General features: G+C 39.6%; 1 protein-coding gene across 3 annotated transcripts in view; it reads left to right on the top strand.

Moving 5' to 3' along the window:
• LOC116892894 (zinc finger protein 728-like) overlaps nt 1–15,245 on the top strand; it is a 30,644-nt gene extending 15,399 nt beyond the window's left edge. The window contains exons 2-5 of one of the 3 annotated variants that reach the window (XR_004386984.1): nt 745–871; nt 2,195–2,293; nt 10,117–13,521; nt 14,790–14,815. Coding sequence is in view for 2 of the 3 variants with exons in the window: in XM_032894803.1 (XP_032750694.1) it covers nt 748–871; nt 2,195–2,293; nt 10,117–13,154 (3,261 nt within the window). In the remaining variant the exon portion in view is untranslated. Of the gene's footprint in view, nt 1–744; nt 872–2,194; nt 2,294–10,116 lie in introns of all 3 variants that reach the window. The other 2 variants (XM_032894803.1, XM_032894804.1) reach the window with 2 other exon arrangements.
• The last annotated feature ends 1,928 nt before the right edge of the window (nt 15,246–17,173 follow it).

Here is a 17,173-nt window from a genome sequence, read left to right on the forward strand (position 1 = left end):
CCCAATACCACATGAGGAGTATTTTAGTGATGTTACCTATTTTAGGGATGTATTACCTATATCAGAAGTACTTACAGCACTGCTCTCACTTAGGGCCACATTTAGATTTATATGCAGAAGCGCATGATGCCTCTGTATGTATCCTATTAGTGATGTTGATAATTATCCTGATATGTAAGTTAATTGTGGTTATTCCTATCCTAGTATAGCTTCCAAATGAATGAGACTCATACTATGATTTATTTATTTGGCTTTTGCTCAATTACTGGGGGATTAATGCCTAATGTTTTCCTAAAGCTAGACTATTTCCTCTGCTGTTCTCCCTAATTCCTTGCTGACAGAGTCTTTCCTGAATTATCTCTGCTGTATCAGTATTTCTTGAGAGTTGGAGGTCATTTTACTTGGGCATGTGCTATTGATCCATCATGTCTAATGAAAACCTCATGTCCTCCCATCTTCCCTATTTCTCCTTCTCCTCATTTTGGTCTTTATCTTTGACCCCCAGCCCAGTCACTGAAGCCCTATAAATCTCTATTTTTTCCCCATAATTGGTTGTTGCCAGTTTTATTTCACCAATAGTTTTAAATTGGGGAGCAAGGTTTACACAGTAAATACTCGTGTACGTTAGACTTTGCTTGATTTGTGGCTACCAGATCATGTGGTATAGTATTTAGCATTTGAACACATAGAAGCTCCAGACTAACCCAACAGTGTGTGGCATTTCCTCATTTTTTTGTTTTTCAGGAAATGTTGTCATTCAGGGATGTGGCCATTGATTTCTCTGCAGAGGAGTATGAATGCCTGGACCCTGCTCAGTGGAAATTGTACAGGGATGTGATGCTAGAGAATTACAGCAACCTTGTGTTCCTGGGTGAGGAGGATACTTCTATGAAGAACTCTTTTTTTTTTTTTTTAAATTCATCATTCCATTCATTTACATCTCAAATAATATTCTCTTTCCTGGTTATCCCTCCACAACCCCCTCCCATCCCATCTGCCCTCTTCTCCCTTCCCTTTGCCTCTATGAGGGTGCTCCCCTGCCCACCCACCCAATCCCACCCCACCACTCTAGCATCCCCCTACACTGGGGCATCAAGCATCCCTCCCCTCTCATTGATGTCAGATAAAGCATTCTATGCTACTTCTGTATCTGGAGCTATGGATCCAACACTCCTTGGTCTAGTCCCTGGGAGCTCTGAGTGGTCCAGCCAGCTGATATTATTCTTCATATGGGGTTGCAATCCACCTCTGCTCCACCAGCCCTTCCCCCATGTCCCCCCCATCAGGCTCCCCAAGCTCAGTCTGATGGTTGGGTCTGAGTATCTGCATTGGTCAGTTGCTGGCAGAACCTGCCAAGGAACAGCCACAAAAGGTTCCTGTCATCAAATGTCTTTTGGCAACAGTGTTAGGTTTGGTGTCTTCAAAAGGGATGGATCCCTAGATGTGGGGGTCCCTGGATGGCCCCTCCTTTATCTCTGCTCCATTATTTTGTCCATGTGTATCCTTTGGACAGAAACATTTCTGGGTTAAAAACTTTGAGATGCGGGGGGGGGGGGTGTAACATCCCTTGACAGGGGATCATGCCTATCTATTGGAGATGGTCTCTACATGTTCTATACCCACTGCATTGTGCATTTCAGCTAATGTCCCCATTCAGTCCTGGGAGCCTCTCACTTCCCTGGCAACTAGGACCCTCCAATGGTTACCTCCAGTTCTGCATTCCCTACTGCTACATGGAAATGAAGAATTCTTAATTAATTGTCAGTATGAAAGTTGTTCCCTTTGTACAGTACCTCATGGGAGCTTTTGCTTCCAACAATGAGGTTCATAAGACCACTTTTTAGGAAAATTAAAATTATTTATATACCTTATAACTATTATTTCTGGTGTTGATTTCTCCCCTCCCCTTTTAAATGACTCATTTTTATTAGAAAATAAGTGGTACACCTTACAGAGACGGTCACATACTTTGGCTTTAAGAGTTGACCTGGTAACTAAGGGATATGAAGCTCAAGACCCACAAGTCCTAAGTTTCTCGTCAGGATTCTGGAGTGCCCATCAGAAAACGTGAAAAAACTAATCACCTATACTCCTTTATTTTATCTTCTCTCACTCCTTATACACACAGTCCTGGAGAGGACCATTTTATTCCCCAGAAGAATGCCCTAACAATGTTCTTCCCTTTCTCCACAAGCAGGACTTGCTTCCGCTAAGCCATATCTCGTGACGTTCCTGGAGCAAACACAAGAGCCTTCAGATGTGAAAGGAGGAACGGCTACCATTAAGCATCCAGGTATGTCTAAAGGAAGGTATCAGAGAACAGAGTGGGAAATTCTAAGATCTAATATTAAGTCACTGAGACATAATATTGTGGTATAAATCATCTTTTACAGCTCTACTTTTCTATCATTTTCTGTGAAAAGGACATTATCTAATGTTACAGATGTGTGTCTAATAAGCTGTGTTTTCTTCTACCATGAGATTAACTTGTGTTCTTATGACAGCCAAAGCTCTGCCATTTCTAAGTAATCTTAACTTGAATGTTTATTTTTTATGTAAGTATGTGTTCCTGCATTTTTAAAAGTGAAGATTTGTCTCTCTCTCTCTCTGGCTAGTTCCAAAATGAAAGAGATATAAAGTATAAGATTTATTTGATAAGACTCACAAAGCATTTACTGGGCAGTTAATAATCAATTTTAATCTTCTAAGTTAATCTTCCTACCTCCCAGACAAAATTCTCAGGATTCTTACATTTTTGTATTGCTCTGACTCTCTGGGCTTCATGTGTCCTTACATGATGTCTCACAGGACCCCTTCCTTATAGTGAATTCTTTCCTTCCCTCCCCTCTCTTTCTTTTCCCCTTCCCTGACCTTCTCTCTGTCTCTCCTTCCCCCCTTCCCCACCTTTTTTCTCTCTCTCCTTCCCCCTTCCCCCACCTCTCTGTCTCTCCTTCTGCCCTATGCCACCTTCTCTCTGTCTCTTCTTCCTTGGACTGGCAGGTATCCAACTCTTTCCCCTCTGCAGTTGGTCTATTGGCTGATCAGTTTTATTGACAAGTTAGGTAATAAAATGGGAACAATCTTTACACTAACTTGATGAAGGAAATTCTGAGAATAAGCTTTACAGTACCATGCGTGAATGGCAAGTAAATGTGAGGCAGAAAAATCAGTGTTTGAATAATATGGGGATAATCTTTACATACTGCACCAACATATAATGCCTGAAGATATGCATGAACTTCTTTTTTTTTTTTTCATCTTTATTAACTTGAGTATTTCTTATTTACATTTCGATTGTGATTCCCTTTCCCGGTTTCCAGGCCAACATCCCTCTAACCCCTCCCACTCCCCTACTATATGGGTGCTTCCCTCCCCATTCTCCACTTATTACTGCCCTCCACTCACCAATCACGTTCACTGGGGGTTCAGTCTTGGCAGGACCAAGGGCTTCCCCTTCCACTGGTGCTCTTACTAGGCTGTTCATTGCTACCTATAAGGTTGGAGCCCAGGGTCAGTCCATGTATATAGCCTTTGGGTAGTGGCTTAGTCCCTAGAAGCTCTGGTTGGTTGGCATTGTTGTTCATATGAGGTCTCAAGCCCCTTCAAGCTCTTTCGGTCCTTTCTAAGATTCCTTCAACGGGGGTCCTGTTCTCAGTTCAGTGGTTTAATGCTGGCATTCACCTATGTATTTGCTGTATTCTGGCTGTGTCTCTCAGGAGAGATCTACATCCAGTTTCTGTCAGCCTGCACTTCTTTGCTTCATCCATCTTGTCTAATTGGGTGGCTGTATATGTATGGGCCACATGTGGGGCAGGCTCTGAATGGGTGTTCCTTCAGTCTCTGTTTTAATCTTTGCCTCTCTCTTGCCTGCCAAGGGTATTCTTGTTCCCCTTTTAAAGAAGAAGTGAAGCATTCACATTTTGATCATCCGTCTTGAGTTTCATTTGTTCTAGGCATCTAGGGGTAATTCAAGCATTTGGGCTAATAGCCACTTATCAATGAGTGCATACCATGTATGTCTTTCTGTGATTGGGTTAGCTCACTCAGGATGATATTTTCCAGTTCAACCATTTGCCTACTCTAATTTCATAAAGTCGTTTTTTTGATAGCTGAGTAATATTCCATTGTGTAGATGTACCACATTTTTCTGTATCCATTCCTCTGTTGAAGGGCATCTGGGTTCTTTCCAGCTTCTGACTATTATAAATAAGGCTGCGATGAACATAGTGGAGCATGTGTCTTTTTATATGTTGGGGCATCTTTTGGGTATATGCCCAAGAGAGGTATAGCTGGATCCTCAGGCAGTTCAATGTCAATTTTCTGAGGAACCTCCAGACTGATTTCCAGAATGGTTGTACCAGTCTGCAACCCCACCAACAATGGAGGAGGTTCCTCTTTCTCCGATCCTCGCCAGCATTTTACTGTCACCTGAGTTTTTGATCTTAGCCATTCTCACTGGTGTGAGGTGAAATCTCAGGGTTGTTTTGATTTGCATTTCCCTTATGACTAAAGATGTTGAACATTTCTTTAGGTGTTTCTCAGCCATTCGGCATTCCTCAGCTGTGAATTCTTTGTTTAGCTCTGAACCCCATTTTTTAATAGGGTTATTTGTTTCCCTGCGGTCTAACTTCTTGAGTTCTTTGTATATTTTGGATATAAGGCCTCTATCTGTTGTAGGATTGGTAAAGATCTTTTCCAATCTGTTCGTTGCCGTTTTGTCCTAACCACAATGTCCTTTGCCTTACAGAAGCTTTGCAGTTTTATGAGATCCCATTTGTCGATTCTTGATCTTAGAGCATAAGCCATTGGTGTTTTGTTCAGGAATTTTTTTCCAGTGCCCATGTGTTCCAGATGCTTCCCTAGTTTTTCTTCTATTAGTCTGAGTGTGTCTGGTTAGATGTGGAGGTCCTTGATCCACTTGGACTTAAGCTTTGTACAGGGTGATAAGCATGGATCGATCTGCATTCTTCTACATGTTGACCTCCAGTTGAACCAGCACCATTTGCTGAAAATGCTATCTTTTTTCCATTGGATGGTTTTGGCTCCTTTGTCAAAAATCAAGTGCCCATAGGTGTGTGGGTTCATTTCTGGGTCTTCAATTATATTCCATTGGTCTATCTGTCTGTCTCTGTACCAATACCATGCAGTTTTTATTACAATTGCTCTGTAATACTGCTTGAGTTCAGGGATAGCGATTCCCCCTGAAGTCCTTTTATTGTTGAGGATAGTTTTAGCTATCCTGGGTTTTTTGTTATTCCAGATGAATTTGCAAATTGTTCTGTCTAACTCTTTGAAGAATTGGATTGGTATTTTGATGGGGATTGCATTTAATCTGTAGATCGCTTTTGGTAAAATGGCCATTTTTACTATGTTAATCCTGCCAATCCATGAGCATGGGAGATCTTTCCATCTTCTGAGGTCTTCTTCAATTTCTTTCTTCAGAGGCTTGAAGTTCTTATTGTAGAGATCTTTTACTTGCTTGGTTAAAATCACTCCGAGGTACTTTATATTATTTGGGATTATTATGAAGGGTGTCGTTTCCCTAATTTCTTTCTCAGCTTGTTTCTCTTTTGTGTAGAGGAAGGCTATTGATTTATTTGAGTTAATTTTATACCCAGCCACTCTGCTGAAGTTGTTTATCAGGTTTAGTAGTTCTCTGGTGGAACTTTTGGGATCGCTTAAATATACTATCATATCATCTGCAAATAGTGATATTTTGACTTCTTCTTTTCCAATCTGTATCCCCCTTGATCTCCTTTTATTGTCTGATTGCTCTGGCTACAACTTCAAGAACTATATTGAATAAGTAGGGAGAGGGGGGGCCTTGTCTAGTCCCTGATTTTAGTGGGATTGCTTCAAGTTTCTCTCCATTTAGTTTAATGTTAGCCACTGGTTTGCTGTATATGGCTTTTTACTATTTTAGGTATGGGCCTTGAATTCCTGTTCTTTCAGGACTTTTTCATGAAGGGGTGTTGAATTTTGTCAAATGCTTTCTCAGCATCTAATGAAATGATCATGTGGTTTTGTTCTTTCAGTTTGTTTATATAATGGATTGTTGATGGTTTTCCATTATATTAAACCATCCCTGCATGCCTGGGATGAAGCCTACTTGATCATGGCGGATGATTGTTTTGTTGTGCTCTTGGATTCGGTTTGCCAGATTTTATTGAGTATTTTTGCATCGATATTCATAAGGGACATTGGTCTGAAGTTTTCTTTCTTTGTTGGGTCTTTGTGTGGTTTAGGTAAAAGAGTAATCATGGCTTCATAGAAGGAATTCGGTAGCACTCTATCTGTTTCAATTTTGTGCAATAGTTTGGATAGTATTGGTATGAGGTCTTCTATGAAGGTCTGATAGAATTCTGCACTGAACCCATCTGGACCTGGGCTCTTTTTGATTGAGAGACCTTTAATGACTGCTTCTATTTCTTTAGGAGTTATGGGGTTGTTTAAATGGATTATCTGTTCCTGATTTAACTTTGGTACCTAGTATCTGTCTAGAAAATTGTCCATTTCCGCCAGATTTTCAAGTTTTGTTGAATATAGGCTTTTGTAGTAGGATCTGATGATTTTTGAATTTCCTCTGATTCTGTAGTTATGTCTCCCTTTTTCATTTCTGATTTTGTTAATTTGGACACACTCTCTGTGTCCTCTTGTTAGTCTGACTAAGGGTTTATCTATCATGTTGATTTTCTCAAAGAACCAACTTTTGCTTCTGTTGATTCTTTCTATGGTCCTTTTTGTTTCTACTTGGTTGATTTCAGCTCTGAGTTTGATTATTTCCTGCCTTCTACTCCTCCTGGTTGTATTTGCTTCTTTTTGTTCTAGAGCTTTTAGGTATGCTGTCAAGCTGCTGATATATGCTCTCTCCTGTTTCTTTCTGCAGGCACTCAGAGCTATGAGTTTTCCTCTTAGCACAGCTTTCATCGTGTCCCATAAGTTTGGGTATGTTGTCCCTTCATTTTCATTAATTTCTTTCTTTATTTTTTTTTGACCAGGTTATCAATGAATAGAGCATTGTTCAACTTCCACGTATATGTGGGTGTTCTTCCCTTATTGTTGTTGAAGACCAGCTTTAGCACGTGGTGTTCTGATAGTACGCATGGGATTATTTCTATCTTTCTGTATCTGTTGAGGCCTGTTTTATGGCCAATTATATGGTCAGCTTTGGAGAAAGTACCATGAGGTGGTAAGAAGAAGGTATATCCTTTGTTTTAGAATAGAATGTTCTATAAATATCTGTTAAGTCCATTTGGTTCTTGACTTCTCTTAGTCTGTCTATGTCTCTGTTTAATTTCTGTTTCCATGATCTTTCCATTGATGAGAGTGGGGTGTTGAAATCTCCTACTATTATTGTGTGAGGTGCAATGTGTGCTTTGAGCTTTAGTAAGGTTACTTTTATGTATGTAGGTGCCCTTGCATTTGGAGCATAGATATTTAGGATTGAGAGTTCATCTTGGTGGATTTTTCCTTTGATGAATATTAAATGTCCTTCCTTATCTTTTTTGATGACTTTTAGTTGAAAATCTATTTTATTCGATATTAGAATGGCTACTCCAGCTTGCTTCTTCTGACCATTTGCTTGGAATGTTGTTTTCCAGCCTTTCACTCTGAGGTAGTGTCTGTCTTTGTCTCTGAGGTGTGTTTCCTGTAGGCAGCAGAGTGCAGGGTCCTCATTGTGTATCCAGTTTGTTAATCTATGTCTTTTTATTGGGGAGTTGAGTTCATTGATGTTGAGCGATATTAAGGAATAGTGATTGTTGTTTCCTGTTATAATTGTATTTGACTGTGAGATTATTTTTGTGTGCTTCTTCTCTTTTTTTGTTGCCAAGACGATTAGTTTCTTGCTTTTGCTAGGGTGTAGCTTGCCTCCTTTGGTTGGGCTTTGCCATTTATTATCTTTTGTAGGGCTGGATTTGTAGAAATATATTGTGTAAATTTGGTTTTGTCATGGAATATCTTGGTTTCCCCATCTATGTTAATTGAGAGTTTTGCAGGATACAGTAGCCTGGGCTGGCATTTGTGTTCTCTTAGGGTCTGTATGACATCAGTCCAGGATCTTCTGGCCTTCATAGTTTCTGGCGAAAAGTCTGGTGTGATTCTGATAGGTCTGCCTTTATATGTTACTTGACCTTTTTCCTTACTGCTTTTAATATTCTTTTCTTTGTTTTGTGCATTTTGTATTTTGACTATTATGTGGTGGGAGGAGTTTCTTTTCTGGTCCAATCTATTTGGAGTTCTGTAGGTGTCTTGTATGTTTATGGGCATCTTTTTCTTTTGGTTAGGGAATGATTATATTGAAGATATTTACTGGTCCTTTGAGCTGGGAGTGTTCACTCTCTTCTATACCTATTATCCTTAGTTTTGATCTTCTCATTGAGTCCTGGATTTCCTGTATATTTTGGACCAGTAGCTTTTTCCATTTTACATTATCTTTGACCGTTGTGTCGGTGATTTCTATGTAATCTTCTGCTCCTGTGATTCTCTCTTCTATCTCTTGTATTCTGTTGGTGATGCTTGTATCTATGGCTCCTTGTCTCTTCCTTTGGTTTTCTATGTCCAGGGTTGTCTCCCTTTGTGCTTTCTTTATTGCTTCTATTTCCATTTTTAATTCCTTCACCTGTTTGGTTGTGTTTTCCTGGAATTCTTTCAGGGATTTTTGTGATTCCTCTCTATAGGCTTCTACTTGTTTATTTATCTTTTCCTGCATTTCCCTAAGGGAGTTTTTTATGTCTTTCTTGAAGTCCTCCAACATCATGATCTAATGTGGTTTAAGATCAAGATCTTGCTTTTCTGGTATGTTTGGATATTCAGTGTTTGCTTTGGTGGGAGAATTGGGCTCTGATGATACCATGTAGTCTTGGTTTCTGTTGCTTGGGTTCCTGAGCTTGCCTCTCACCATCAGATTGTCTCTGGTGTTACCTTGTTCTGCTCTTTCTGACAGTGGCTAGACCGTCCTATAGGCCTGTGTTTCAGGAGTGCTGTAGACCTGTTTTCCTGTTTTCTTTCAGCCAGTTATGGGACCAGAGTGTTCTGCTTTCAGTGTGTAATCTTTCCTGTCTACTGGTCTTCAGCTGTTCCTGTGGGCATGTGTCCTGAGTCCACCAGGCAGGGTCTAGGAGCATAAAAGTTGGTCTTACCTGTGGTCCTGCGGCTGAAGTTGCTCCTGGGGCACTGCTTTTGAGCTCTCTGTGAGAGCGGCAACCAGGAGGGCATGCGCAGCCTTTTCCTGGGGCCCCCATGCACCACGGTTCCAGATGGCATTAGGTGTTTTCCTCTAGAGTCAGAAATGTGGGCAGATTGTAATCTCTTCTGGCTTCCCAGGCGTGTCTGCCCCTCTGAAGGTTTAGCTCTCCCTCCCAGGGGATTTGGGTGCAGGGAGCTGTTGACTGGGTCCCTTCAGGTCTGGGAGGTGTCTGGACCGCAGCGGACCTGCCGCTTGAGTGCCCCTATCTTCAGCTTCCCAGAGGCCCTATACAGTTTCCTCTTGGGCCAGCGATGTGGGCAGGGGTGGGCAGTATTGGTGGTCCCTCCCACTTTGCAGTCTCAGTAGTGCCCACCTGTCCGGGTGGTGAGCTCTCTCTCCCACAGGGTTTGGGAGCAGGGAGCTATGGGTGAACTTCTTTCTTGAACCCTTGAAACTTTGAAAACCAAACTCTACAGTACTACACATATGTGTATAATATTCATATAAAATATTACATATATAAAATATAGAAATATTGTATATTTTGGTGTTTTCACAGTTTGAATTTTTTATACTTTGGTGTTATCTAGTCATAAGATTTCTGTATTTGGGTAAGGGGCTGATTTGTATTTCCATAATGGGTTTTCTTACTTAATTTTATGTTTTCCTTTTATATGTGACTTTGATTAACATTCCTTTTTCCCCTGTTCTGTGTTTTATGGTATTCTTTTTTCAATGGATCACTATGTAATTTTGACTTCTGTGTTTTAAATTAGGCTTCATTGAATGCAGGTATTAAAAATTGACTGTAGCTTATCATTTATAGAGACCAGTGCAGGTATGAGAATATGTTGATTTTTAAACAGAAGCATTGTAAGTTTACAGAATTTTGCTCTACTTTTATTCATTTCTCAACCCTTCCTTCACAGTGGAAAAATACTGTACCTGCAAAGAATGTGGCAAAGTCTTTGAGTGGACGAAAGTGTTTCAAAATCACCAGATAATTGATTTAGGAGTGAAGGGCTACAAGTGTGAAGAATGTACCAAGTACATCCATATTCCATCATTACTTCCTGAAGAGAAAACAATTCATACAGTAGAAAAACCTTACAAATGTGAAGTTTGTGGAAAGGCCTTCTGCATCCCATTATTACTTTCGAAACACAAGATAATTCATACAGGAGAGAATCCCTATAAGTGTGATGTGTGTGGCAAGGCCTTCCAACATCCTTCAAGACTTTCCAGACATAAGAAAATTCATTCAGGAGACAAACCATACAAGTGTGAAGTGTGTGGCAAGGCCTTCCACTTTCCATCGTTACTTTTGGTACACAAGAGAATTCATACTGGAGAAAAACCCTACAAGTGTGAAGTATGTGGCAAGGCCTTCCATTATCCATCAATACTCTCTAAACATAAGCGAATTCATACAGGAGAGAAACCCTACAAGTGTGAAGTATGTGGCAAAGCCTTCCACATTTCTTCATTTCTTTCCAAACACAAAATAATTCATAGAGGAGAAAAACCATACAAGTGTGATATATGTGGCAAGGCCTTCCATTATCCATCAAGACTTTCCAACCATAGGAAAATTCATTCAGAAGAGAAACCATACAAGTGTGAAGTATGTGGAAAGGCCTTCCGCTTTTTATCACTACTTTCTAAGCACCAGATAATTCACAGAGAAGAAAATCCCTACAAGTGTGAAGTATGTGGCAAGGCTTTCGATTATCCATCAAGACTTTCTACCCATGCAAAAATGCATACAGAAGAGAAACCATACAAGTGTGAAGTCTGTGGAAAGGCCTTCCGCTCTCTGTCATCGCTTTCTAAACACAGGAGAATTCATACAGGAGATAATTACTATAACAGTGAAGTATGTGGTAAAGCTTTTGTCTATCCTTCAAGACTTTCTAAACATAATAAAATTTGTACAGGAGAGAAGCCCTACAAGTGTGAAGTATGTGGCAAGGCCTTCCATGTTTCATCATTACTTTCTAAACACAGAACAATTCATACAGGAGAAAAACTGTACAAGTGTGATGTATGTGGCAAGGCCTTCTATTATCCATCAAGACTTTCCAACCATAAGAGAATTCATACAGGAGAGAAACCATACCAGTGTGAAGTATGTGGAAAGGCCTTCTGTTTTCCACCATCACTATCTAAACACAAGAGAATTCACACAGGAGAGAAACCATACAAGTGTAAAGAATGTGGAAAGGCCTTCCGCTTTCCGTCATCACTATCTGCACACAAGAAAATTCATACAGGAGAAAAACCCTACAAGTGTGACGTTTGTGGCAAGGCCTTTCATTATCCATCATTACTTTCTAAACACAAGATAATTCATACAGGAGAAAAACCCTACAAGTGTGAAGTATGTGGCCAGGCATTCCATGTTGCATCAAAACTTTCTCATCATAAGATAATTCATACAGGAGAAAAACCCTACAAGTGTGAAATATGTGGCAAGGCCTTTCATTATTCATCATTACTTTCTAAACACAAGATAATTCATACAGGAAAAAAACCCTACAAGTGTGACATATGTGACAAAGCATTCTATTATCCATCAAGACTTTCTAGCCATACAAAAATGCATACAGGAGAAAAACCATACAAGTGTGAAGTCTGTGGAAAGGCCTTCTGTTCACCATCATCACTTTCTAAACACAAGAGAATTCATAAAGTAGAAAAAGCCTACAGTTGTGAGGTTTGTGGAAAGGTCTTCTGTATTCTGTTATTACTTTCTAAACACAAGAGAATTCATACAGGTGAGAGTCACTGTAATAGTGAAATACGTAGCAAGGCCTTTGTTTATCCTTCAAGACTTCCTAAACATAAGAAAAATCATACAAGAGAAAAACCATACAAGTGTGAAGTATGTGGAAAGGCCTTCGATTATCCTTCAAGACTTTCTAAACATAAGAAGATTCATACAAGAGTAAAACCATACAAGTGTGAAGTATGTGGAAAGGCCTTCCACTTTGTATCATTATTATTAGTACACAAGGGAATTCATACTGGAGAAAAACCCTACAAGTGTGAAGAATGTGGGAAGGCCTTCTATTATCCATCATTACTTTCTAAACACAAGATCATTCATACAGGAGAAAAACCATACCAGTGTGAAATATGTGGCAAGGGCTTCCATGTTTCATCATCACTATCTAAACATAGGAGAATTCATACAGGAGAGAAGCCATACAAGTGTGAAGTATGTGAGAAGGCCTTCCGCTTTTCATCATCACTATCTAAACACAAGAGAATTCATACAGGAAAGAAACCCTACAAATGTGAAGAATGTGGCAAGGCCTTCCATTTTCCATCATTACTTTCTAAACACAAGATAAGTCATACTCGAGAAAAACCCTACAATTGTGACCTATGTGGCAAGGCCTTCTATTATCCATCATTACTCTCCAAACACAAGATGATTCATACAGGAGAAAAACCCCACAAATGTGATGTATGTGGCAAGGCCTTCCATTATCCTTCAAAACTTTCCAACCACAAGAAAATTCATACAGGAGAGAAACCATACAAATGTGACATATGCGGAAATGTCTTCCGTTTTCCATCATCACTTTCTGAACATAAGAGAACTCACACAGGAGAGAATCCATACAAATGTGAAGTATGTGGCAAGGCCTTCCATGTTCCATCAAAACTTTCTCATCACAAGATAATTCATACAGGAGAAAAACCCTACAAGTGTGAAGTTTGTGGCAAGGCCTTCCATTATCCATCATTACTTTCTAAACACAAGATAATTCATACAGGAAAGAAACCCTACAAATGTGAGGTATGTGACAAAGCCTTCCATTATCCATCAAGACTTTCTAAGCATAAGAAAATTCATGGGGCTAGAGAGATGTCTCAAGGGTTAAGGGCACTAGTTGCTCTTCCAGAGATTCTGAGCTCAATCCCCAGTAACTACATTGTGGCTCACAATCATCTATAATGGGATCTGATTCCCTCTTCTGGTATGTACATGCAGATAGAACAGTCATATACATAAAATAAATATATCTTTAAAAATATTGATGTATGTTGCTTGGTGCCAAGAAAAGAAAATTCACACAAGAGCGAAGTGTGTTAAATATGTTGAAAGGCCTTGAATTTCAGCATCACTTTCAGTGTATACAAGAAAATTCATACAGGAGAAAAACCCTACAAGTGTGAAGTATGTGGCAAGAATTTCCATTGTACAACATTATTTTCTAACCACAAGAGAAGTCACTCAGGAGAGAAACCCTGCAAATATGAAGTATGTATCCCGATCTTCTGTTGTCTATAATTACTTTCTGAACACAAGAAAATTCACACAGGTGAGAAACCTGACAATTGTGAAGTGTAGAACTTTTAGAACTAGCCAGATTCTTTATACTCATTGGAAACCATACAAATGTGAGGAATGTTGATTATCCTCTAAAAATTCATACCCATGTCTACACAAAGTAACTCATAATGTGGTGACATTTACAAATGCAAAGAATATGTCGAAATGCTCAACAAAAACATTAAGTATCATCAAAGAATCAATTCTGCAGAGAAACCATATAAATCTAAAGAATGTGGCAAATATGTTAGAAGTTCTATAGCATGGTCCAAACATGGGATAATTCCTACTGGAGAGAAACATAGTTGTGGAGAATGCAGCCAAAACTATTAACAGTCTTCTGGTCTTAAGCAACATTCAAGAATTCCTGCGTGAGAGAAAGCACACAAGTGTGAAGAATATTCCAAGGTCTTTTGTACTTACTAAGAAGCATGTAAAACATCTTAATTCATAGAGACTAAAATTCCACATGTGAAAAATGTTGCAAATCCTTTAATAAACTTTCTTATATTTCTCAGCACAAGGTAGTTTGAACTATAGTGAAATAATACAAATGTTTAAATATTCAGAATATTTTAATACTTCTTCAGACACTAATATTTGTGGAAACCTTCATGGTAAATAGAAACCATATAAGATTGAGGAAATAAAGCCTTTGGAATCATTCACATAATCCTGTCAAAAGTACAGCTATCAGACTTTTTTCTTCTGGATTTTGGGCTGATCCTTTCTTGCTGTCTTGTTTCTTCTGTTTTGGAATCAGAACACTTCAATTATACAATTGTGTTGGAAATGTAGTCACTCATTTTTATGTTGTAAGAGATCACACATAAGAGATTACCCTTAGTCTCACATGACACATGGACTGTGGCCTTTCATAGTGTTATAATTGTTGAATACTTTGTGGACCTTTCAAGTTGTAGCCTATTTTACTTATGAGAGAAGAGTAATGTTGGGGAAAGGGGAAGAAATGGGGATTAAAGCTCTGACTATGGCTAGCATGATAAGTTTGGGAACAAAGTTAAAAGACAAGACTCATACCCATGTTACTATTCCAAGTACTTACAAAATAGAGGAAATTACCTCTACAGATTGTTCTCTGACCTCCATACATGGGCTCCCACGTATACATACAAACTGAATTATATCTGTGTTTTAAACAGAGGTCAAGAAGTAATGCTTAAATTTTGTTAACTCCATGAGTTCTAGCATCATGTGAGAAGCAAGACTGATTGTTGATTTGCACTTTCTGTTTAGTTTATTTGACATCAGAAGATCTGGTGATTGTGTTTAGAAGCACATGCTGGAAATAACTGCAATATAAGAAACCCTGCAATCTCCTGCTTCCTAACTGTGGATGGAACATGACTACCTGCTTTAAGCTCCTGTTGCCTTTACTTTCTTACATGTGTGGTGGTTGGAATAAGACCCTAAGGGTTCAGAGATTTGAATGCTTAGTCATCAGATAGGAGCACTTCTTTAAAAGGATTAAGCAGTGTGGCATCATTGGAATAAGTGTGTCACTGGGGGTTGTATTTAAGGTTTCAAAAGCTCAGACCCAGTGTCTCCCTCTTCTTATTGACTACGGATCAAAATGTAAAATTCTCAGCTACTTCTCGAGCATCATGTTCCCTAGCATGCTCCCTACAATAATGATAATGTACAAAACTTCTGAAACTGTAAACAAGCCCAATAAATGTTTTATAAGAGTTATCCTGGTTTGGTGTCTCTTCATAGCACTAGAACACTGCATAAGATATCATAGTAGACAATTGCCTATGTTAGGACTGAACCACACATCAAGTTTTTTTTTTTTTCCTGTTCACAATCGTGGAGCTCAAAAATGTGATAAAATATTCTGCAGCTTTCCCACTTTCTGTCTAAATAAAAGACTCCATGCTAACATCAATAAGAAACACACTGTATGCTTAGAATTACATTCACACTGTTTATTAACCTTGGAGAAAGTACTATCCTATCTACTTGAGTCTAAAGTTCTGTACCTAAATCGCCTTCTATCATAACTTGCATTAACTGAAAACACATTTCTAAACTTTAAAGCATTTTCTTAAATCCTAAACAACTTTGATACTACAACTGTCTAGTCTTCTCTATCAGAAACTTGGGAGAGATAAATATTTCCTGAATAAATAGGAAGTACAGGTCAAACAGCTTCCAAAGCTAGACATATTAGGGGCTTCTGATCGCCAGTCAGTTACCCAAAAGTCTTCTGTAATGTTGGCATATTTATTTCTTCATTATGCTGGCCCATAATATCTGACAGATTTTTCTGTGAGGCAACAAATAGAACTTCTTTACTTTGTCCTGGCAGTTTGATATTCAACTTTCTTTGTGACCAGCAGGTCCACAGCTTAGAGGACATATGGTGAGCAACTGAGGCAAGGGCAGTTTCATGCCCATTGACAGTTTGCCACATTTGCAGCAAATTCCATAGAAAGGTTTTTCAATGATCTTCATCTTATTTGAAGCAGTATTGAGGTGCTGCCATACTAGTAAGCTGACATTTCTCATTGTCAAAAAGTAATACATTTTGAATGCCATATTAACAGATTTCTGATGTTCCTGAAAACCATCTGACATTCTCAGTGTCAGGAGCTGATCTAGGAGGGGCTAAAGGCTACCAGGTGACATTCCTGAAGGTGGCCCACCATTTTTGCATTGTCTGTGATAGATGAGCTCTACGAGGCAAGGTCCCAGTGAGACTTCATCTCAGGATTGCTTCCTGTAGCTGATATACCTTTTCTCTCATTATTCAATTAATACAGTAATCCCTGGGCGTAAACCCACCCTACTGAGCAGATTTTGTGCACATCAATAAAAAGATGAACTTTCATCCATTAATGCTGTTTAGATGAGCTTCTGCCTGGTCCTTTCTGCTGGGAAAGATGGCTAACTAGTCTACTCCCCTGGAAGAGGCTATATGCTGGTATTTGGTAAGAAGCCTCCTGAAGTCCCACAGCTGCCACTGGGAACCCAGTGCACTCAGGGAATCACCATCCCCCGACCCCCATCCCACCCACCAAATACCACTCCCATTCTGCCAGGTCCACAATTTGAAGACCTCCCTGGGACTCTGTGGCATACAGGGCAACTGACTCAAAAGACTGAAAGCCTCGCTAGAGTTCTACTGCAAATGGAAACAGAAACCACATTACATAGGCCCTCCTGGAGAACAGCTTCACACATAACAAGAAAGAGACAGCTATAAAGGTACAAGAAGCCTATAGAACACCAAATAAGTGGGACCAGAAAAGAAAATCCTCTCAGGATAACAGTTTGACTGCTCCTTTGAGGAGGCAACAATCTGAAGCTCTCTTAGGAGATCTACTGCAGCCTGGGCAACTAATCAGCAGCTGCTTTGCCTCACTGAAGACTCTCCAATTGGAAGGCACCACAGCAGATCTGCTATAGCTAGTGCAGCAGGTCTACCAGGAGACCTGTAGCAACCCAGTGACAAAAGAGGCAAACTCCAGATAAAGTCACCCAGACCAGTAAACACCGGGGATAACCGGATGGTGAGGGACAAGAGTAAGGCCATAAGCCACAGAAGCCAGTGTACATGGTCATTATTAAGAACCCAGTTCTCACACCACAGCAAGCCCTGAATATATCAACAGACC

This window comes from Rattus rattus, chromosome 2 (assembly GCF_011064425.1).
Source record: "Rattus rattus isolate New Zealand chromosome 2, Rrattus_CSIRO_v1, whole genome shotgun sequence".
Classification (NCBI taxonomy): Eukaryota; Metazoa; Chordata; class Mammalia; order Rodentia; family Muridae; genus Rattus; species Rattus rattus.